At 33.4% G+C, this 23,286-nt stretch overlaps 2 protein-coding genes, 4 non-coding genes and 1 pseudogene across 6 annotated transcripts; all 7 read right to left on the bottom strand.

The window, feature by feature from the left end:
* Positions 1 to 732: 732 nt before the first annotated feature.
* On the bottom strand, positions 733 to 1,552 carry LOC116123880 (annotated as a pseudogene).
* Positions 1,553 to 3,731: 2,179 nt separating this feature from the next.
* LOC116123964 lies at positions 3,732 to 3,927 on the bottom strand. The gene has a single exon (XR_004127143.1). It is a non-coding gene; the product is annotated as a U2 spliceosomal RNA (small nuclear RNA).
* A 1,288-nt stretch (positions 3,928 to 5,215) lies between these two features.
* Positions 5,216 to 5,335, bottom strand: LOC116123954. Its single transcript, XR_004127135.1, has one exon. It is a non-coding gene; the product is annotated as a U5 spliceosomal RNA (small nuclear RNA).
* A 782-nt stretch (positions 5,336 to 6,117) lies between these two features.
* Positions 6,118 to 6,235, bottom strand: LOC116123952. Its single transcript, XR_004127133.1, has one exon. It is a non-coding gene; the product is annotated as a U5 spliceosomal RNA (small nuclear RNA).
* Positions 6,236 to 7,690: 1,455 nt separating this feature from the next.
* LOC116123879 (RNA-dependent RNA polymerase 1-like) lies at positions 7,691 to 9,329 on the bottom strand. The gene is made up of 2 exons (XM_031409620.1): positions 8,988 to 9,329; positions 7,691 to 8,647 (listed from the first exon to the last, which is right to left on the bottom strand). The coding sequence occupies exons 1-2, from the start codon at positions 9,327 to 9,329 to the stop codon at positions 7,691 to 7,693; spliced, it is 1,299 nt and encodes a 432-aa protein (XP_031265480.1).
* Positions 9,330 to 18,810: 9,481 nt separating this feature from the next.
* On the bottom strand, positions 18,811 to 20,522 carry LOC116123926 (probable RNA-dependent RNA polymerase 1). The gene is made up of 2 exons (XM_031409664.1): positions 20,376 to 20,522; positions 18,811 to 19,795 (listed from the first exon to the last, which is right to left on the bottom strand). The coding sequence occupies exons 1-2, from the start codon at positions 20,427 to 20,429 to the stop codon at positions 19,013 to 19,015; spliced, it is 837 nt and encodes a 278-aa protein (XP_031265524.1). The 5' UTR covers positions 20,430 to 20,522; the 3' UTR covers positions 18,811 to 19,012.
* A 2,111-nt stretch (positions 20,523 to 22,633) lies between these two features.
* Positions 22,634 to 22,829, bottom strand: LOC116123938. Its single transcript, XR_004127121.1, has one exon. It is a non-coding gene; the product is annotated as a U2 spliceosomal RNA (small nuclear RNA).
* Positions 22,830 to 23,286: the final 457 nt, after the last annotated feature.

Genomic DNA, 23,286 nt, shown 5'->3' with positions numbered 1-23,286 from the left:
GTATTAACTACCCATTAGATTTGATACCATAATTAACATTTCCCAATCTAGTACATAAATCCAAAATCAATGTTTTATACCATAATTTACTATCCAATTATCAATGTTTCAATTGGAATTATAGACAGAAAGCGAATGAAAAGTCCTATATAATCAGTCTCACAAATTTTCTATGCTGTAAAATATTAAAGACTAAAGACATCGATTAAAATGGAGAAAACTGAAGTCAAGTCTCTTTAATCCTTTGTTTGGTGTTGGGTGTTCTTGCTGGGCAATCTGTAGCCAATTTCACGAAATGCTGCCATTTTTGCTTAATTGGTTGTATTTTTTCAATTATAACTGGTCCTACTGATTGTGCTAAATCCTGCAAAAGGAATGTCTGCGTGAAAGCGGCGTGGCGCCTTTAAACAGCAAGGACTTTGCGACGTTGGTTTTGTCTCGTCCATCTGCTACAGTCTTATGACCAAAGAAAACCTTCCTAAACCTGGAGGTAAAAAATTAAACTCAAGATATTTTCACGGTATATATATTTTTTTTTTATAAAACTAATTTTTTTTGTTTTGTTTTGTTATTGTCAGGGAAAGAGAAAGTTAAGAGTGTTTGGATTCATGTGCAACAAGCCATTGCGGCAAGAATTGATCACCGAGGGAGCCGAAAATAATTCCCATTCTAACCTACTATGCCGCAATCTTACATTACATGTCTCATTTTCCTCCTCCTTTCTCTTGCAACTCAAAAATCATGCCGTGATCTCGCCGGAATCTTATTCGAATTCTGACGAAGACCGACGACCAAATCCACGAATGCCCTTAATATGAATTTGTATGATTTTTTCTCATTAAGCCTCACGTAAAAAAACAAAAGCTCTTCTAAGAAATCCCAATCAACCTCGCTTGATGTTGCAGTCTTGCCTCCACCATTTCTTGCATGGAGCGTTAAAATCACCGTATGGACTTGGAGAGTATCTCAAGATTGTAATGGAGTCACCAGGAAGCTTCACATACTTGGAATCAGTAGAAACAGTAGAGGAGTGATCATTGGGCAGTGGTTGAAGTTGAGGTTGAGGTTGGTTGAGCCACCCATGTCCTCATCATAGTTGGTGAAACTATTCCGATCTTCGATGAGCGAGCCTGAAAATCCTGGCGCCACGAAAAACCGGTGAGACCCCTGACGAATCCTTGGCGGTTCAATGAACCGAGGTGAATCAAACAATGCCCCATTTGGAATTTTATCTCCATCACATTCTTCTTTTTTCATTTTTATTATCATCCTCGTCGTTAAGATAAAGAGACTTAAAATTCTCGAATAGAAAACGATCGATGTCGGAGAGCGTTGCAGCGCCATCATTATTATTGTTGTTGTTGTTGCTGCTGCTATTATCATTTTGGTCACAATAAACGGCAAATGATAAGGTTTTGGGGTGTTTGCAGCTTGAAAGGACCCAATTTTTCGAAGTTGAGAATGAACTAGAGTATTGTAATTGAATATTTGATGGGCATTTTTTTAAATTGGAGAGGCATTTTTTGAGAGATTTTTGAAGGTGCTTGGGCATTTTTGTTGGCTATGGATTTCTGTTACTTGAACTGTGTTTGGTTTTGATTTGAAGGATGTGGTATGCTTTATAAATAAGCAAGTTAAGGAAAGTAACATAATTAAAGTATTTATAAAGTAACATAATTAAAGTATTTATTGTTTTCGGAAACGTATTTAGTTTATTAATTTAGTTGAGAGTCTTAAAAAGAAAAAAGGATAGGGGGCATGAATTTTGTTGGAGATTTGGTAGCCATAAATGGATGTAAGATTTGTTTTAAATTAATGCAAAATATTAATATATGGTTAAATAATAATAATAATAATAATATGAGAGATTTCAGTTTCCTTTTATGCAGTGCTTCTTATGGATTTGCTATCTATTCATTCATTAATTGTCAAAATTGAATGATATTATATTGATGGTATTACAATATTTTTTAATATTTTCTATTTCTTTTATCTTTAAATTAATTGTTGTTGGTAGTTATTAAATGTAAGAACTTCTTGTGATGTATGTATTGTCTTGCGATGCCAAAGAAGATGAAAAGTTGAAAAAAAAAATCAATTTAAAAGTGAATGATGTTATATTTCATGTTTTGTAAAGTCGAAAATAAAAATATAATTTAATTTTTAGCTTTGCTCAACTCGAACTAGACCTTTAGCAAAATAGATTGACATCGTAACCAGATACACCACAAAACATTGATATTCGTAGATTCATCAAATAACATAGAGATTTTTTTGATATTTCTAAAACTTTAAATAAGCTTATACATAAAACAGCTTTATTTAGTAATTCATCTTCATAAAACTGACTATGCAACCCACCCATGGGTAGCCCAACGATTAAGGGTGAGCATGGGTAATAGGTAGAACTAGAACGAGAATTGGAACCGGAATCGATACTGTACTAGTAGGTTCCGATTCCAATATTTTAGGATCAACATTGTACGGGTCCGGTTCCGCTGGAACTAAAACCAAAATTAAAACCGAAACCGGAACCGAAACTAATGGCGAGTACTTGGGATGGAACTTGCTTGGAACCGATGACGAGTACCCGATATGGAACTTGCTTGGAACCGATGGCAAGTACCCGATATGGAACTTGCTTGGAACCAAGGGTTGGTACTCGAGCTAGAACCTGCTTGGAACTTATCTTGGAATTTGGACTGAAACGGAATATCAATAAAGAATGGGGGTCTATATAGTTTTACATATAAAAAATTTAGAATGGGATAAAACACCTGTGGGTGCGTGTGTGGACTTGGAGGCCCCATTTGGTTGGTGTAGATTATATTAAATAATAAAATATTATATATATATATATTTTAAAATGTTTTTTTAAATATATATTATAACATTAAAGTTTTGATTAATTAAGCGAATAATTGAAATTAGGATCCAATTAAAATAATTATTTTTGACTAAAGTAATATATTTGATTGAGTAATATTTACCTAAATGATCAAGTTTTAACTTTCAGTTATATCTATAATAGATTTGTAATTAATTAATTATATATGATAAATTGATAAATATTATTATATTAGTGCATTACTTATTATTGAATTAAATAATTAGAAATTTAATTAATTATAAAATTACATTATAGTATGACAACCTCATGAGTCATGACATATTAAAAAAGGTAAGTGTTTAATTAAAGATTCATAAAACATGTTAATATTAATATTTAATTTTATTCTTTTGTCACAAATTCACAATTAATGTTAATTTACTGCATTTCAATTTCCGTCGATTTTAGTTCCAGTTCTAGTTCTTTTTCCTGGGAACCAATCGGTTTTGGTTCCTTTTCCTGGGCTACTAAAGAAGACGAAATATGAAAAAAAAAAATTAAAAATGGATGATCTTACATAAAAAAAAAAAAAAATCAATTTAAAATGGAATGATATTATATTTCATGTTAAGTAATCGAAAATGAAATGATTTAATTTTTGGCTTTGCCCATCGAAAATTAAAAATAAATTTATGTTTGGGTTTGCCTGGACTCGAGACCTTTAGTGTGACAGACTGAACAACACCACTGAACCTTAATATTTACCATTGCCGGCAATATTTTTTATCATCACCAATTTCATTTTCATATAAACTAAAATTATCCAGCAGAAATAGAATCTTGGCATTATTGATTTTTGCATAAAGATACTTTCAGAGATTGTAATTTAAACTTGATTTGGTTGAGGTGCGCCAGGCCCTTGCAGTAGTGCAACGCATGGGCAACGCTTAAGGAACCCAGTAGCAAGCTACTGTTGTGGATCCTCCCCCTGAAAAGATAAATTTAATATCATGTGGGACAATGTCCCACGTATCAGATATTAAACTGATAAGAACAGATACTACACTTGATCTTAGCCAAAAGGCCGAGAAAGGTATGCTTTGTTCTGTGGCTCAATTGTTCTTTTATAGCTCTACTCTGCATTGTGTCTTCTCTTGTTTCATCAATGTGGGAGAAACCAGGCCTGACATCGCTGCCTTTATTTATGCCAATTTATACGGTATTTTTTTGATTTGTTATTCTACTTATTTAGCAATAATAAAAAAGCTGTTTTTCATTAATTACATACTGAAGAACTAGTAGCTGATTTTCTGCTATCAGTAGAGTGACTCTGATTTCTCTCACCAGAACTCCTTTAAGGAATTTTGTTTAGGCAGCACTGCTGAACTGGACTTGAACTTTCTAGTTATTGCTAACCAAACAAATTTCGGATTGCAAAAAGTACACATCAAATGACATGATAAATATTGGCATGGTTAAGGCATTACACAAATGATCCTTCAATAATCTGAAACAGAACCAGTGTATGTTTTTGCAGTTCCATCACCTCTAAAACCAAATCAAGGTTGTGTTACATTCACAGTCTTGCTGCACTTAAAAATTAAGCAAGGTTTTATTAATATAAAGTAATTTTCACCATAATTGTCAAATCGTGTATCGTATTGTGTATTGAAAACCTAATTTTTCGAATTGTGTATCGTATCGTAGGATACATCATTTTAAAAATAATAAAAATTTTCTAAAAATTAATATCATCCTCAAGATTAATTAACAAATTTTGTGATATTATTAGCTTTAAATTATAGTACTACATAATTAAAATTAATCACAAAATTAAGAATTTATATCATTTCCTCTCAACCATTCATATTATTTTCAAGATCAATGTCAATATCTATATCTCCATTTATGTTATTATTATCATGCAAAATAGGCAACATATATTTTTTTTTTTTGGTAACTGGGGTGTTCTAATCAGCTTACGCGCATCTCAACTAATCACTATGGTCCATTGAATACCCTACAAACCCAATGAATAGGTAAGACAATTATGCATTGAGATAGGTGGCCCTAAGGTTTGAACCCAAAAAGTTAAGGAAGGGAGCACACCTCCTTGACCACTAGGCCAACATCTTGGAGTTAATGGGTAACACATCTTCCTCTTCACTTTTTCCATGCAAAAAGGGTAGATTTGGGCAAGTTTTAATGAACTGAGTTAGGTGACTTAGATCCGACCTGAAATTTTTTTTGGACCTTAAACCCAAATTAATAAAATCATATCGCGATACTTATTAAAAGTTGTATCGTTGACAACTTATATCTTACTATACGTATATTATAAAATACTAATAACCATAATTTTCACGACTAAATTTGATAGGGAGCTGCACTCAAGAGAGAACAACCCCTCCAAAAATAGAGGTATGCCGTTTTAGAGTGGCGAGCACACGGTATTCTTTAGTAAAAGGCGAAAGAATAGTTCGCTTTGTGCTCATCACGCGGCTCCGTGCTTAGAATAAGGAATTTACTGCATCTTATATATCTAAGTTATGGGTCAGGATTCTACGTTCTAGGCCATGTGGGATTTGAACCATATCTACATATCTTGATTCTCCCTTAAGCTCATTGACTAATGACCATGCCAAGCAGCTGCCATAAAATGCACTAACATAAAATCAGAAATCTTAACTCACTAACATAAAATGCACTTCCTGGGAGGGTAAAAAACAGAATGAGAATGCTATAAAAATGCTCTCGCTAAAGTCAAAAACAGAGTAAGAATTTATGAAAATGCTCTTGCTGGGACAGTCATAAACAGAGGAGAACGTTATGAAAATACTCTTTCTGGGAGAGTCATAAACAGAGGAGAATGTTAGTGAAGATGGTCCAGACACATCTACCGCAAGAAAACTTATTAGTTCTGCAATCAAGTGTATAAACTAGTAAAAGCATGGCATTTTTAACAAACAGTTTAGATACTCCACTTTTATTTTGTGGTCAAGCACAATAAAACATTGTAGCTCTTTGTTTGTGATGCATGTGGACAATTGCTCTGGAAAGATGACCTCCTGTTAAAGTAATCATATATGAGTAGCCTAATGTTAAAAGCATTCAACAGGTGAACCTTCTTCAGTAAATCTAAAACAGAGCATGTGTGGAGTTCCATCACCAAGTAAATCAAAGTTGTGTAAAAATCAGGCGTGACCATAACCCACGTAAACTAAGTAAGTTTCTGGTTCACAAAGCAATTTTCATTACAAGAACACTAAACTAGATTTGTTAAGGAGTTGCACTCAAAGAGTACAACCCCTCCAAAAATAGAGGTATGCCGCTTGAAGTGGCGAGCACACGGTATTCTTTAGTAAAAGGCTAAAGAATAGTTCGCTTTGTGCTCACCACACGGCTCCATGCTTTTTATAATCAGTTACTGCGGTTTATATATTTACGTTGTGGATTGAAGGTTTTATCTTTTCTAGTTCATGTTAGACTACGTGCATCTCTCTCTTTCAGTTAGTAAGGGCATGACATAACTCTCTTCTGCTGGGCTGATGAATCAGAGTCTCTTTAATATTCATTCACTTCTATGACCTTGAGTAGGAGCAAACACAATGCCCATGAATATTTTTTATTACCTTAAGAAGACAGAATTCTCATTGTATTAAACCGTGCTTTCTGGTCTACATTGCCTCTTCCCCCTTGTAGCCAACGTGGGATACTCTTTGCCTGACATCGCTTTTGCTGTTCATACTGTTAGTCAATTCATTTCTGCTCCACGCTCCACCCATTATACTGCTATCCTACGGATTCTGCGATACATTAAAGACACTCTTTTCATGAGTCTCTCTTTTTCCGCTCACTCCTCACTACGGTTGCATGTTTACTCTTATGCTGATTGGGCAGGGGATCTTACTGATCGATGCTCCACCACTGAGTATTAACACTACAAGAAAACTGAAATTTTGCAACCAATTTTTTAGCAACTAACCAGAATTAGTTGCAAAAAGATTACATTTACCAACTAAATTGACATTAGTCCAGCAAAGAGGATTAAAATTTTGGAGCCCACATGTTCCAACATTTGGCATCTAAAGTTAATTTTTTACGACTATTTTGTTAGTCATAGAACCGGTTGCTTTAGTGATTAATAAATTTAGTTACAATTTTTTTTGGGTGATTTTTCCCTCCAAAATTTGATAATTTGCATTTAAAATATAGCTTTTGCATCTAAATTTTTGGTTACAAAAAACAATTTTTTGCAACTACTAATTTAGTTGCTAAATTAGTTGCGAATAATTAGGAATTTATTAGCCACTATTATGATTAGTTGTAGAAAAATAAAATTACCAAAATATTCCATATTTGGACAGTAATTACAAGGGCCCCAAAGTATATACAGCAACTAAATTTGATTTAGTTGCTAATTTAACTTTAAAAATTCATATTCCCCCCAAAATTATTTGTTCCCGCCAAACCTCAATTATGGGCAACTAACACTAATTCTTTACTGACTAAATTTTTAGTTGCAAATTGACTTATTTCCATAATAGAATTATATTTCAAAATTAAATAACTAATTAGAACCCTTACTTTTTTAAGTTATTTATAGAATACCCTATCCTATATAAAGCAAGCATTTTTTGCAATTTCATCTCTTCTCCACGCATGTTTGCCGTCGCTGTTGCCTGAATTTTCGAACTGTAGAACCTAACTTCATCTTTTCCCCAAGCATCTTCATCTCTTCGATCTGACGTGCCTTCATCTTAATCGCTGTTGCCCGAATTTCCGNTCCCATCGGAGAAAACATATTTAATTCCATTTCTTTCATCTTTCACATCAGGAATACTTTCGGTGTCCTTCCTGTCAACATGCACAGCTACCCTGGATGGATGCACTCAAAGACTGACCAAGTCTGGCTGCATATTCTGCCACGTTCTTCATCTTACGAAAATCACCCAAGCTCTCTCTAATATCTGCTGCAGTAAGCCCAGGTCTAGATGCAAACATCCATAAAGTATTCTCTCTTACTTGACTATTTGAGAAAGCAAGAGTTTCAAACTTCTTGTCTCCTATGACTATGCCATATCGGAGAATTGACAGTATCCTTTGATATATTCCTGTACGCCTTTCTTCTGATTTCCTAGGAGATAAAACTGTTGAAAACAATTTACCCATATCCTCATCAACGAAAGAAACACGAAGAAAATTATCAATGTCATCAGAATAACTGCGTAAGACACGATTGGAGAGACTAACTTCTGGACCATAAAAGTATATTTTGGTGGGGGTTACCAAAACCTTGTGCACGTATACTAACCCATCATCCAAGGCAACGGTAGGCGATCCAAGAACTGGCTTAGACTTAGAGTAGTTTCTGTATTGATCTTTGAGCCAACTTACCGGGTCATAGCAGCATTCTCTTAGATTTAACAGCTTCTCCAAAGCATGTTCTATGAATGCTATATCTATTCCGCTAACGAAGCGAAAGAACTTGACATCAAGTGCTGGCCCGGGAATACAACCATGCTGAATCAAAGAATTGATTTTGAACAAGATCCTAAATGGCAAGTCAATAACTTGGGGTGGACTTAAAATCGGGACAATATCAGAATTGCAGGAGAAAGTAGAACCTTCCTGTAGACTGAACTTCCCTGGACTTTCCTTGTAGAAAAAGAAATCTTTCAGAACTTTTGGAACATGGCCCCTCCCTGGAAGCTCCAAACACATAGCAGATGATTGTCCAATGCAGGAGGATGGAGTAAAATCAATTGTCCGGTCCCAGTAGATATGTCTCTCATAAATAAGTGGTGAACCATATAACTAAAAAAAAAAACAGAGACATGGAAATTGGTTTACTAATTAAAAGAAAGACATTGCTAATTTAATGCAAAGAAAACAAGTTTTGACATATAACATCCAAAAGAAGCGAAGAAAATAGAGACATGACGGAACAAAATTTTACATTTAAGTGTACCAGGTGACATTTTAATTACAGTAACTATCAGAAGATAAGTAGAGTTATTTTAGAAGAAAGCCATGTTCAGAAAGTCTCACAAAGGTTTATGTGTGCAATGGACATGGTGAACATTAAGGTAGCTCTACTCATATCTTATCATATGCTAAAACAAATAATCACAATAATAAGTTTTAGATAGCAAACCTGGATGACAAGAAATTTCATAGATTGACCACGAGGGCGTTTTAGCTCAATCTGCAAAATTGTCTCGTAAGAAACCTCGAGCTTATAATTCACAGAATCATATGATAGCAAGAAGCTAAAATTTCTGAGATCCCAGTCAAATTTTACAGAAACATTTTTCTGTGACCAGAGCAAAAAAAACTTCTCCTCTGAAATTTGGCAGCCAAAGTTCAACGTTGCATTGTCAATCCTGTGCTGAGGTAAATTGCTATCACGGTCCAAATACCAAGCTTGCAGATAAGAATTCTCATAACATATAACTCTTTTATCAGCCTTAAAGATGATAAACTCTGCGGCTTCCATGGTTGTGAATTCAACTATGGCATATGCCCTTGAACCTTTATTTTGCCCAACTTCTACTACATCAGAGACTGTTCCTTTACCCGTAAATCTCTCCACAAATTCCTTCACTTCTTTTGCAGGCTTAAAGGAAGCAAACCCAAACAATTTGATTGTCTAATCCATTTCGTCGAAACAATTTCAACTGCAGTTCCATATCCAAAACAAAAGTTAGCAACTCTAATAAAGTCATTCTAGGCATATATATTACACATGAACAATGTTGAATCCAAAATGAACTTTCTGAAGCCATATCCTAGTAGTTGCTTTCTTATAAGCCATCAAAGTCCTAGGAACTACATGTCATCCACTTCATTTCCACATTTATGTATAAACTACCACTTAAAAACCTTGTCAATTTGAGCTAATTGTAGAAAAAAGAATATCATTTCTTGTCTGTAGGTTTTATCTAAAACAACATGATAAAACCATTCCCGAGTTTCATATAACCAGTTTTCCAAAGCAATGTTGGAAAAATGGCTCATTTAGCAAATGACATGGGGGTAGAAGTGATAATGGAAAAAGGTTTAAGGACTTATATGTAATAGGCCAAAATGTTAGTTTGTCCCACATTGCTTGGGAATGAAAAGTGAGAAACTTTTGGAGCCTATATATAAGGACCTAAATCATTGTTATTTGTATCCCAAGATGTAATTCCATTATACTTCTTTTGTTTAGGGTTCTTTTTTTAAGGACCATTTAGTTTGCAAGTTTTGTTGTATCTCCCATTTGTTTTGGGTATTTGTTGTATTGCCCAAAAGTTTGTAATATTGTTTAGAGATAGTGGAGTTTTCTTTTGCAGAGCACAAGGACGTAGGTTTTAATACCGAACCTCGTTAATTCCTGGTATTCTTTATTTTTACATTTAATTTTGGCAATTTATTTATGCTTTACTACTTGTTATTATTATATTCAATAAGCTAGCGTTAGAGTTTATGTTTTCATTGCATAACAAGCAATTCATCTATCCCGCACCATACAAAAAGGAACTAACAGAATGATTTAACAAGGTAGAGAAATGAACAAGACTCAGAAGAACTCTTAATCACAAAAAAAAAAAAAAAAAAGGCATAAAATTCACTATAAACTAGCTCATACATTCAACAAAGTAATTATCTGTGAAGTAAAGAAATTAATGAAAGAAAGAGATAGAATTTAAGAAGAGATTTATTTACGAGTGCTTGCAGAAATATCAATAATCAATGTACACTCCCTTGCTTTATGAGAATCAAATGGAAAATCAAGTAAGGTATATGTATAGAACAAAAAAGTAAACACTATTGCTAACAAAATGTATGTCTATATATTTCCTTCTCTTACAAGAGTGACCTGAAACAAACTGAGAGTAGAAGGAAATTTTCCTTTTAGATGACATGGGCATATTGTATATGACAAGTTGGGTCCCATGTGACTGACACGTTTCAACATCTTATTGACTAATAATAGACCTTTCCTATGAAGTTGTTAATGTAATTACAAATATTTTATATACTGAATGTGGAAAAAATTGCATGAATGAATGATTAACTACGCGGTTTTGAATACTTTAAACGAAAGTGAAGGAAAGAAAGAAGTTATTCCAAATATATGGAAAAGAGAGACAGGCATTGCTGGTTGAAAAAGCGATACCCCACAAACAAATGAAGACCCTTCCCCGTGCTATAGAAGGGAAGAAGAGTGATGCGTGTTTCTCAAGTAAACCATCATCATATTCATGCCAACGTCTTCCAATGCTATATCTAGTTGAAAAATGTTTCAATCAAAGTATGAGTAATAAAGACAAATTATTTTGGTTTAAAGAAGATATTGTTAATGTTTAATCACATCATATGTGTTCTAATAGTCATATAGTGTCATGGCTGTATTATTCTTTTGGTATCACGAGTTAGAGTCATGCTATAGTCATCGAAAATAATGCACCGAATGACGTGACACAATCCTGACCGTCGATTAATATTAATTTATAATTAATCGATGGTCAGTATTACGCTACATCATTCGATGCATGAATTCGATGTACTACTTTCAATGACTGTATTATTTTCCCACAAGTTAATGTATGTATCCAAGTTATTCATACAATTTCTAATTACCAACCACATTTTATGTAAAAATAGATGAAAGAAAAAAAATAATCATATATTCAAGAAAGTATTATAGATATGATGTGATATGCTCTTTGGTATTTTAATTTTTTTCTAAATTTAATGGAAAAGAAATTGATAAAAACATAAAATTAAAATCCCTAAATTCTATTCTTCATCTTCAATTCCAATCTTCAGTTCTTGATCTTCACTCCCTTGAATCTTCTAATCTTCGATCTGGATTATAGTTCGCTCTGCCTCTATGTCATCGATCGTGTGGTCCCTCTTCACCCATTCAACCTTTATCTCCTCTTTGTGACAGCTCTCCTAGTTTGTGGTGGGTTTTGTTGTGGCAAATGTGGTGTTTTGTTGTGGATTAGTATTTTTCATGGTGGTTTGTCCGACATTCGGTTGAGGGTTTAGGAATCGCAAGGGTGTGTTTACTGAATTTCAAACTTGCAATAATTGATACATAATTTCTCATAAGTATGTCTATTAAGTTTCATGCTAATGTTACCTGTCCGACCGACTAGTCAAACCATCCAACCTGGGGACTAGCCCATTGATCAGGTCAAGGCTCAGTTTGGATAAAAACACAACATAGTACTAGGCTTAAACTCTCATTAGGAAAATAAATGTCATTAATTATGTACAAATTACGATTTAGCCTACATGACTAAGTTAGTAAGACTCATTTTACAAGCTTGTCAAGACTTCCAATCATAAACAGAAATAGGAAGGAAATTATGAAGGTGTGAATAACACAGGCATTATATAAGAAGTAAGAACCCAGATACTTATAACACAGATTAAAGTATCAAGTTATCGTTTAAGGTCGACATATTTCATGTTTTATAATTCTAATTAAAAAGCTCAGATGTTCTCTTTCATTTGTTCATAGAGCCGTATATGCACATATATTTAGTCAATTCTTAGCGCGTTTCATGCATGTACGCTAATTTGGCGCATCTTGATTGACCAAATATACATAAATATTGCATAGAAGTTCTTTTCGACTTGAATTTTCTAACAAAACCTCCATACAATTGATGGAGATATGAGCTTATGAACCAAACCTGACATGATATGAACACGTTTGAATCTTATAATAATGACAAACAATTAACAGTAATAACAGAAAAGCTAGCCAACACAACCTGTTAATAATCAAGAATATCTACTACAATCCTTCCCTACATTAACGAATTCTCCCAATTTCCAAGTATTTAACAATCAAATTAAGGAAATAAAGGAGTTAATGAAGAGACTCACAGTACAAGAGTGAGCAGAGATAGATCAGTTAGCTGATCAAACACATAAACAAGAGTCAAAGAAGGGAGAGATAGTATTGGTTTTCACAGTAACATAACATTTGACATGGACATAATGTAATTGGGGGCCAGCTAAGTTGTCTTTTTAACACCAAAACTTCTATCAGAAGTAATATGAGCTTTGTACTGTGTGACTCTCTGAGAATCTTGATTTTATTTAGTTTTATGTGAAGTACTGTAAGATTCTTCAAAGACTTTCATTTGGTGACTTGGACTGATCCACGCTACTACAAAAACTTTTTTTTCAGTTTTTAAACTCTCATTGTAACCCTTATCAAGAAATGATCTTTTAACGGATTCTTAACAGTTCAAAAACCATCAAAGATTTAGCCAAATTTTAACCAAATACTTGATAGTTTTCAAACTTTCAAGGATTTGGTTTTATTTTTCAAATTTTAACCAAATTCTTGAGAGTCTTAAAATTGTCAAGAATTTTTTTTTTTTTTTTTTTTTCCTAATTATTACTTAAATTATGGAATAGTGCAACGAAATTATTCATAATATTTATCCTTCCAACAACAATTATCACAATTCAACAATAAATTTAAACATTCAACAATTTGTCAATTAATTTATTGAATGGTACATATAATACTTTACTCTTATTAAGCAAAATTGAAAGTTTTAAAATATAGCAAAAACAACTATTAGACCATCTCCAACCCATTGCACCAATTTGGTGCAAAATTGCACCAAATTGGTGCAAATTTTGGTGCAAAACACTATTCTATCTCCAACCCACAACACCAAATATTACACCAAAAAGAATATTCCTTAAAATATTCCTTAGAATATTCTTTAGAATATTCTTTTTTTTTCTTTTATTGTAATAATCAACAATTAATCTATTTCACTCATTATTTTTATATATATTAATTAAATATTGGGAATGATATTTTTATTAAATAATAATTATTTTGAAAATTATACTAATTTAATAGAATTAAACATTTATTTAATCAAATAAACATTACATTTAATATAGAAAAACATTATAGAAAAACATTACATCTAATATAAAATGATAAAAAAAAAAAAAAAAACAACAACAACACAAAGGTAAAATTCCATATTGATAGTAATTTTAGTTTGATGATCTTACTGGATCCGGAACTAATCTACCGGAATACTAAATTGTTATTTTAGTTTATGTTGTATTTTCTTTTAATTTTAGTGTTTTTAAATTAGTGTTAATTTTTATTTTGAGTTATTGTAGTTTAATATTTGCATTGAATAAAATTCTATTTTTAATTTTTCATCATTTTTTAAATTATATCATTATTATAAATTTATTATTATAAAGAATAATCAAATTAAATTAAATACAAATACTCAAATTTGGTGTGATTTTGGATGTAAAATTTAATACTCAAATTAACTTAACAAAATTAAAAAACAAAAACAAAAAAACCAAAATTAAAAAAAAATATATATATTTTTTTTGTGCTACAGTGTTGCGCCATTTTGGCGCAGTGCTACAGTGCTGCGCCAATTTTGGCGCAGCACTGTAGCACTACGCCAAAATGGCGCAGTGTTTGGCGTGGGTTGGAGTACCAACCCACGCCAATTTGGTGTTTTTTGCGCCATTTTGGCGTGGGTTGGAGATGCCCTTAAAGATGAAAAGTGGATAAATTCAGTATACATACAGAGACTTGCTCAATAATGCCTGTTGTACACCCTCACCAGAAACATCTCTACTAATACTTAAGCTCTTAGCTTAAAAAAGAACTTAAATATTTAGGGGTGCGTTTGGTTTATTATTTTGGATTGGATTTTAGAGACAGTATTGGATAATTGAATATGGGAGTATTACGAGGTAAAATTTAAAAATTTATAAAAAAACCCCATAAGTTTGCTAATTTAATAAATATCCTAATATATAAAAATATGTAAAATGACAAAAAGACCCCCACCACCTGCAGTGCCAGATTCTGGCCACCACCGCAGGAATCTGGTCGGAAAATTGCATAACGACACATACCGGCCGAATCTGGCCGGTATGGCGTCGCTATGGCCTTTTCCGGCCAGATCCACGGATCTGACCGGAAAAGGCCAAATCTACGGCCATATGTGGCCGTCGACGGCCGAAAAAAGGCCAAAGAAGGCCATCTTTGGCCGTCATTGTCGGTCAACGATGGCCAAGATTTGGCCGTCGTTGACCGTCAACAAAGGCCATTTCTTTGGCCGTCACTGACAGCCAGATCTAGCTTTTTCCAGCCAGATCCATTGTGGATCTGGCTGGAAAAGGTTAGATTGGTGAATTACCGACCAGTTCTGGTCGGTAATTCACAGTTGTGCCAGATTCCGGCTACCACCGATGATGGTTGCCGAAATCTGGCAAGTATGGGTCACGAGGGTGTTTTTATTAATTTTTAAACTTTTTTTCAAGAGGTATTTAATGAAATTAATAACCTTGTGGGGTCTAAAAATAAGGTAATATTCCTAGAATAATGTGCTAAACATTATTTGGAGAATAGAATGAGAAATATGGGCAAAAATAATAAACCAAACGCACCCTAGGAAACCTTGGGTCAAAAAGAAATCTACAAAACGATAAAATATCACTCAGGCAAATTGTAAAGGACCTTCTTAGTTATTTTATCAACTTCATCAATATACACGATCCCTTGTTGAGCTACTTAAACATTGAATTCAGATGCATACATGCCAAAGTAGAAAATCACTAGCAAATGAGGTCACCAATAACTAAGAGGTCAAATAGAAGCAAAAAGAATGAGAAATCACACACAAAGTTTAAAAATGGTCGCTAGCGTTATAAAGTCAAACTTGATTGACTAAATAAAGCACTTATTTCACAAAGAAAGCATATTGCCAAATCTACATTTAACCAATGCAGCCACGTCTTATTTATATAAATTTAATCCATCAAAATACTAACGCCAAAGCAAGAATGAGATATGCGAATAATAAGTATAAAATGTCAAAAAACCCAACAGCAAGTATTATCCTATAAAGTATTTGTTTGACTTTGATGGGGTTCCTACTTTCCACCCACATATGGAAGTCCTTTTCGAGAATCAGAAGGTATATCTTCTTGTAATCCAAGTATAATCTCTGTCATTGCTTGCACAACTTTGTGATCCTCACTGTAGCTTTTGAACAAAATATAACAGTAAAACAAATCAAACAATAAACAAAGAAAATAACACGAGCGATTTATCCTGGTTCACCCAATGTAGGCTACGTCCAGCTATCAATATTATTGCAATATGTCTCACCTCTCTCGTTTACAATAAATGAATTGCCCTATGATTTGTTATCACTGTCATAACAAGAGAAAAGTATGTTTATATATTAGGTTTAAGAGACTAAACCTAGTTTTACAAGGATTCCTATTCCTAAGTCCAACCCAATAAGAAATTAGTAACTTAAAAGAAATCTTACAGCGGTTATACATGGAAAAGCCCAAAACCGTCTACGGGCTCGGGACCCGCCCGCTCACCGGGGAGCGGGGCACCCGTCCGTTGACCGGGCAGCGGGACCCTCGAATGCGTCTGCGTTACCCAATAATGCTGAAGTATTCGACAACTCCAACAACTTTCATAACACCGACCCCATCTTGGATCTCTACAAACCTATGAAAAAGAAGTGACATAAATTACACAGTCCATACATCCAACTTAATAATGCAGTGATGAAATCATCTGATTTTAATCAACTGATGTGTAGCATATCTTTTACCGCAATGCAAGTCGCAAAAACATAAATGGAGAGTGGAGGGTAAATGATGGAATGGAATGATTTAGAAGTTTTTGTTACAGTGGCTCCGTGCATTTGGAGAAAGTTTTAGGATGTAGTGGAGACAGACACCTTTTATTCCTACAACGTTTATTTCTAGCCGAAACTGATAATTCTTCAGTTAGTTTCGACCCTAATTTTACGATTATTGGTAAAATTGTCACCACCACCAAAGGGAGTGTCCCATTTGAAACGGTGTTGAAGGAGGAGCCGGTGAATTGGGGGAAGAAGAAGAAGAGGGGAAGTGGGGCGGAAAACTTTTGATGGGTGAGAAACTTTTGACTTTTAGATTTTAACTTTTGATGGGTGGGAAACTTTTGACGAAATTTTTAATTTTTGTTGGTCTAGAAAAAATTTCTTAAAATTTATTTTGACCGATAATTATCAAGAATCATCTAAAACAATTAAGGGTTATAGTTTATAAATTAGACATTTTTTTAAAACAATTAAGAAAGTCTATCAACTTATTTTCCTAGTTACTAAATACGGGTACGGCAAAAAAAGGGCACGGGAATTTTACGGGTATAATACGGCAAACGGTGAAAAATACGTTTATAAAAATTCGGCCATAAAATTCGGATATAGGAAAAATACGGTACGGGTATATACGGGTTTAATACGGTGCATTGTCAATAATACGTTTTGAAAAATACGGCAATATTAATCTTAGTTTTAACACTTTTATGGACTACCTGGTTAAAATCAATATAACATTTCAAATGCAAAGTATTCAATTAACCAATAACACAAATACACAATATATAAATATAACTGATATTCAAATTATAGTCTCCAGACTCAAACACAATATTTAGCCAAGATTCAACTGTAGTGTCAAATCAAATACAGTCATAACAAAACCAATTGTTTACAAAAATTACAAATACACCATGCAGTCAGTTTACAAAAATTACAAATGTACCATGTAAAACTATATATTTTATTAAACACAGTCTCTTCTCTTTCATTTTCTCGTTCTTTTCAAAACTTTCTCTCTCTTTCTTCTGTAAGTTTCTTCTCTTCTTTCTCTTTGTTTTCTCCACCTTCTCTTCACTTCCTTCTTAAACCTTCGTCTCTTTTGTATAAACTTATGTCTATTTTGTTTCTCTTCCCTTCTCTTCTCTCCCTCTTCTTCTGTTTCTTCTATTCTCCCTCTGCATTTCTTGTCGACCGATGACTGACCACTGTTGGCCACTGCGTGTGGCCAAGATCTGCGCCCCCTCACACCGTTCTTGGGTTTTGTGTTTTGTGCTTGTGATTGGTTCACATGATTGGGTCCGCCAATGTCCTCAGCCTCGCCGCTCTGTTGCCCGAGCAACTATCTTATGGAAATTTGTTTGTTGGAATCAGGAGTTCATAGCTTGTTTGTTGGAGTTGATTGTTGTGTGTTGATTGTGGGAGTTGATTACTTGTGGAAATTTGTGAAGAATTGAGGAAGAAAAGCTGAAGAAGAACTGAGGAAGAAGAAGAACCGAACTGAGGAAGAAGAAGTGAAGAACTGAATAAGAACCAAAGAAGAGAGATCTGTTTTAATTTTTAGTAAAAAACCCACTAAAACGACGTCATTTTGGGGGTGAGATTTTGTTTTTTTTTTTTTTTTTTCAATAATTCGCGAATTATACAAGAAGCCTTATTATACGCGAATTATACGGCAGATTTTACAAAATATGTAACCAAAGAAGAAAGATCTGTTTTAATTTTAAATAAAAAAACCCACTAAAACGACATTATTTTGGGGGTGAGATTTTTTTTTTTTTTTTCAATAATTCGCGAATTATACGGGAAGCTTTATTATACGCAAATTATATGACAGATTTTACAAAATACGTATACATGCATTTTATACACGTTTTTACTAACTAGGCTTATTTTATCAAGGAACAGGGTTTTGTAGTCGTGCCAGTGTGACCGTCTCTATAGTTTATTACACTAAGCATTAATTTATTGATACAAATTGACAATAGGAATCAATGAGAGGAAATAATTATTTCTCAGATATGAGGCACTTGTACTAGAAAAGCTTTAGAAAAATCAAACCTGGCTTAGTAATAAAAGATGTTTGAATTATTAAATGAAAATTGTCTCTATTTTACCACAAGTTTTCCAACGTCTTGACTTCAAAGCCACCCTCCTCAATTTCAGAATCAATTTAGAAAGTAATTTTTTAAACAAATCTTATTTAAAAAAAAAAAAAAAACAAATCCAGGAGATCACACAACAAACCGGACATTTATTTTATTATATTGAACTGAATTACATGTTTCTAGTACTGATCACAACACACTTTGAAAATACACATATATTACAACAATACACTTCTACCACAGGGTAAAGAAACTAAAGTTGCTATTACACAAGCAGCTTAATTAGATAGGAACAAGCATATGCAGATACTTGGGTGCTGAACTCCATTCAAATCGCTCCACCAACTACAAGCGCAAGCCATTACTGAAATAACGTCCATCACTTGCTCTTAGTGGCTTCTTTTTTTCTTCTTGATTTCAATGAGGGTGTCATGAATACACCATGGAAAGCTGAGAAAATGCTCACGTGTAATTCCTCCAATGCAAAGACCCCAATAACTGTGATGGTATGTGACAAAATACCATGCTGAAGCCTTTGCATATACATCATTAGCATCAGAATTACTAGAACCTGACTCACTTGTCTTGTTGAACCAGGCCCTGGCTTCCTTTCTTATCGACCTTGCAGCAGAAGTAATTGCATCCAGATCTCTTCTCTTATCAAAACATTTTGCCATTTTTATTATGTATCCACTGACTATTTCAGCCTCGGTTTCGATTCCATAATGCTTCATCAGGTTACTCAACCTACTATCATACTCGCACTTGTAATAGAAAGCTTCACTGACATATTTCGAGTAACCATCTACTAACATATCAGAATCAAAAGACCTCGTTGCTACTTCCTTTGTGAAGGATTTGATATTTGCTGTAAGTGGTGGAATGCCTTTTACCTCTCGATACAGCCTTCCCATCACACGCTTTGATTGATAGGTCATATGGTCAGGCTTATCCATGAAGTCAGGATATTTCTTGACACGTAGTTGACCTGGTAATTGGGCTGCCACACCTGTTTTAGGAAAATCCACAGCAATAGAGGATAGCTGGGCGAGCTGAAGACATTGCGTACTCCTTGCCTTCATAGGTTCTGTATCTGCAAAGACAACATGGGCATGACTGATTATGCCCAACTTGTCATTGACAATAAAGTCAATGAAGTACTCCTCAACATCCTGCAACATAACAATATATATGTTAAAGCAAAGGAAAAGACCACAACAGATTGCAGCATTGATCAAACACCACTTATAGTAAATTTCAAATCTGATGCATACTGAAATAGAATTCAAGGTCAATCTCATGAAATGTTTCTTAGGAATATCATAATTACCAATCATAGACTCCGTGTGAAGCTATTGAGCTAAAGATCCAGCAATAACAGATTTAGCTGAATTATATACTTTCATTGTATTACAGAACACTTAATGAGAAAATGTCAAGACAGCAGCCAAGAGAAACAAAGTGTACATCACTAGTGCTTGCTAGAAACAGCGAAAATTTAATCTAACAAATCAAATGGCGAGGACAAGATGATATACGTTTCGATGCAATTTCATATGAAAATTAGCAGCGCAAAACATCAGTGACAGAAAAAATATTTGAATTTCGTAGGACTTATTGTTGTGATACCTATCTAATTGTAGTGTACTTGTGGAAATTAAAATCAAATTAAACAACTAGAAGTAAGAGTTGATTCAAGAATGTGAGTAAATAAGTCTTAACATGCATGATGCTAAAAGATTTGAGCAATACCTCAATTGTAACATCACGATGCAAAACCTTAGGTGGTCCCGCGTTATAATCCATGGGAGGAAACTGACGAGGAGGAATGAGATCATTATCCCAACATACAAAATAATTGTCTCCATCGAGATCACTCCCTGAACATTCATCTGGATGGGGCCTAATCAATAATGAAACNGGTTTTGATTTGAAGGATGTGGTATGCTTTATAAATAAGCAAGTTAAGGAAAGTAACATAATTAAAGTATTTATAAAGTAACATAATTAAAGTATTTATTGTTTTCGGAAACGTATTTAGTTTATTAATTTAGTTGAGAGTCTTAAAAAGAAAAAAGGATAGGGGGCATGAATTTTGTTGGAGATTTGGTAGCCATAAATGGATGTAAGATTTGTTTTAAATTAATGCAAAATATTAATATATGGTTAAATAATAATAATAATAATAATATGAGAGATTTCAGTTTCCTTTTATGCAGTGCTTCTTATGGATTTGCTATCTATTCATTCATTAATTGTCAAAATTGAATGATATTATATTGATGGTATTACAATATTTTTTAATATTTTCTATTTCTTTTATCTTTAAATTAATTGTTGTTGGTAGTTATTAAATGTAAGAACTTCTTGTGATGTATGTATTGTCTTGCGATGCCAAAGAAGATGAAAAGTTGAAAAAAAAAATCAATTTAAAAGTGAATGATGTTATATTTCATGTTTTGTAAAGTCGAAAATAAAAATATAATTTAATTTTTAGCTTTGCTCAACTCGAACTAGACCTTTAGCAAAATAGATTGACATCGTAACCAGATACACCACAAAACATTGATATTCGTAGATTCATCAAATAACATAGAGATTTTTTTGATATTTCTAAAACTTTAAATAAGCTTATACATAAAACAGCTTTATTTAGTAATTCATCTTCATAAAACTGACTATGCAACCCACCCATGGGTAGCCCAACGATTAAGGGTGAGCATGGGTAATAGGTAGAACTAGAACGAGAATTGGAACCGGAATCGATACTGTACTAGTAGGTTCCGATTCCAATATTTTAGGATCAACATTGTACGGGTCCGGTTCCGCTGGAACTAAAACCAAAATTAAAACCGAAACCGAAACCGAAACTAATGGCGAGTACTTGGGATGGAACTTGCTTGGAACCGATGACGAGTACCCGATATGGAACTTGCTTGGAACCAAAGGTGGGTACCCGAGCTAGAACCTGCTTGGAACTTGGACAAAAACGAAATATCAATAGAGAATGGGGGGTCTAATAATTTTACATATAAAAAATTTAGAATGGGATAAAACTCGTGTGGGTGCGTGTGTGGACTTGGAGGGCCCCATTTGATTGGTGTAGATTATATTAAATAATAAAATATTATATATATATATTTTAAAATTTTTTTTAAATATATATTATAATATTGAAGTTTTGATTAATTAAGTGAATAATTTAAATTAGGATCTAATTAAAATAATTATTTTTGAATAAAGTAATATATTTGATTGAATAATATTTATTTATTTACCTAAATTATCAAGTTTTATCTTTCAATTATATCTATAATAAATTTTTCATTAATTAATTATATATGATAAATTGATAAACATTATTATATTAGTGCATTACTTATTATTGAATTAAATAATTATAAAATTACATTATAGTATGACAACCTCACGAGTCATGGTATATTAAAAAAGGTAAGTGTTTAATTAAAGATTCATAAAACATGTTAATATTACTATTTAATTTTATTCTTTTGTCACAAATTCACAATTAATGTTAATTTACTGCATTTCAATTCCGGTCTATTTCAGTTCCAGTTTCAGTTCTTTTTCTTGGGAACCAATCGGTTTTGGTTCCTTTTTCTGGGCTACTAAAGAAAACGAAAAATTAAAAAAAAATTAAAAATGAATGATATTAAATGAAAAAAAAATCAATTTAAAATGGAATGATATTATATTTCATGTTAAGTAATCGAAAATGAAATGATTTAATTTTTGGCTTTGCCCATCGAAAATTAAAAATAAATTTATGTTTGGGTTTGCCTGGACTCGAACTGGAGACCTTTAGTGTGATGGACTGACGTGCGAACGACACCACTGAACCTTAATATTTACTATTGCCGGCAATATTTTTTATCATCACCAACTTCATTTTCATATAAACTAAAATTATCCAGCAGAAATAGAATCTTGGCATTGTTGTTTTTTGCATAAAGATACCTTCAGAGATTGTAATTTAAACTTGGATTTGGTTGGGGTGCGCCAGGCCCTTGCAGTAGTGCAACGCATGGGCAACGCTTAAGGAACCCAGTAGCAAGCTACTGAAGTGGATCCTCCCCCTAAAAAGATAAATTTAATATCATGTGGGGCAATGTCCCACGTATCAGATATTAAACTGATAAGAACAGATACTACACTTGATCTTAGCCAAAAGGCCGAGAAAGGTATGCTTTGTTCTGTGGCTCAATTGTTCTTTTATAGCTCTACTCTGCATTGTGTCTTCTCTTGTTTCATCAATGTGGGAGAAACCAGGCCTGACATTGCTGCCTTTATTTATGCCAATTTATACGGTATTTTTTTGATTTGTTATTCTACTTATTTGGAAATAATAAAAAAGCTGTTTTTCATTAATTACATACTGAAGAACTAGTGGCTGATTTTCTGCTATCAGTAGAGTGACTCTGATTTCTCTCACCAGAACTGCTTTAAGGAATTTTGTTTAGGCAGCACTGCTGAACTGGACTTGAACCTTCTGGCTATTGCTAACCAAACAAATTTCGGATCGCAAAAAGTACCCATCAAATGACATGATAAATATTGGCATGGTTAAGGCATTACACAAATGATCCTTCAATAATCTGAAACAGAAACAGTGTATGTTTGCAGTTCCATCACCTCTAAAACC

This window comes from Pistacia vera, unplaced genomic scaffold (assembly GCF_008641045.1).
Source record: "Pistacia vera cultivar Batoury unplaced genomic scaffold, PisVer_v2 Contig146, whole genome shotgun sequence".
Classification (NCBI taxonomy): domain Eukaryota; kingdom Viridiplantae; phylum Streptophyta; class Magnoliopsida; order Sapindales; family Anacardiaceae; genus Pistacia; species Pistacia vera.
Note: the sequence above shows the minus strand (reverse complement) of the source record. Positions and strands in the feature narration are given on the sequence as shown.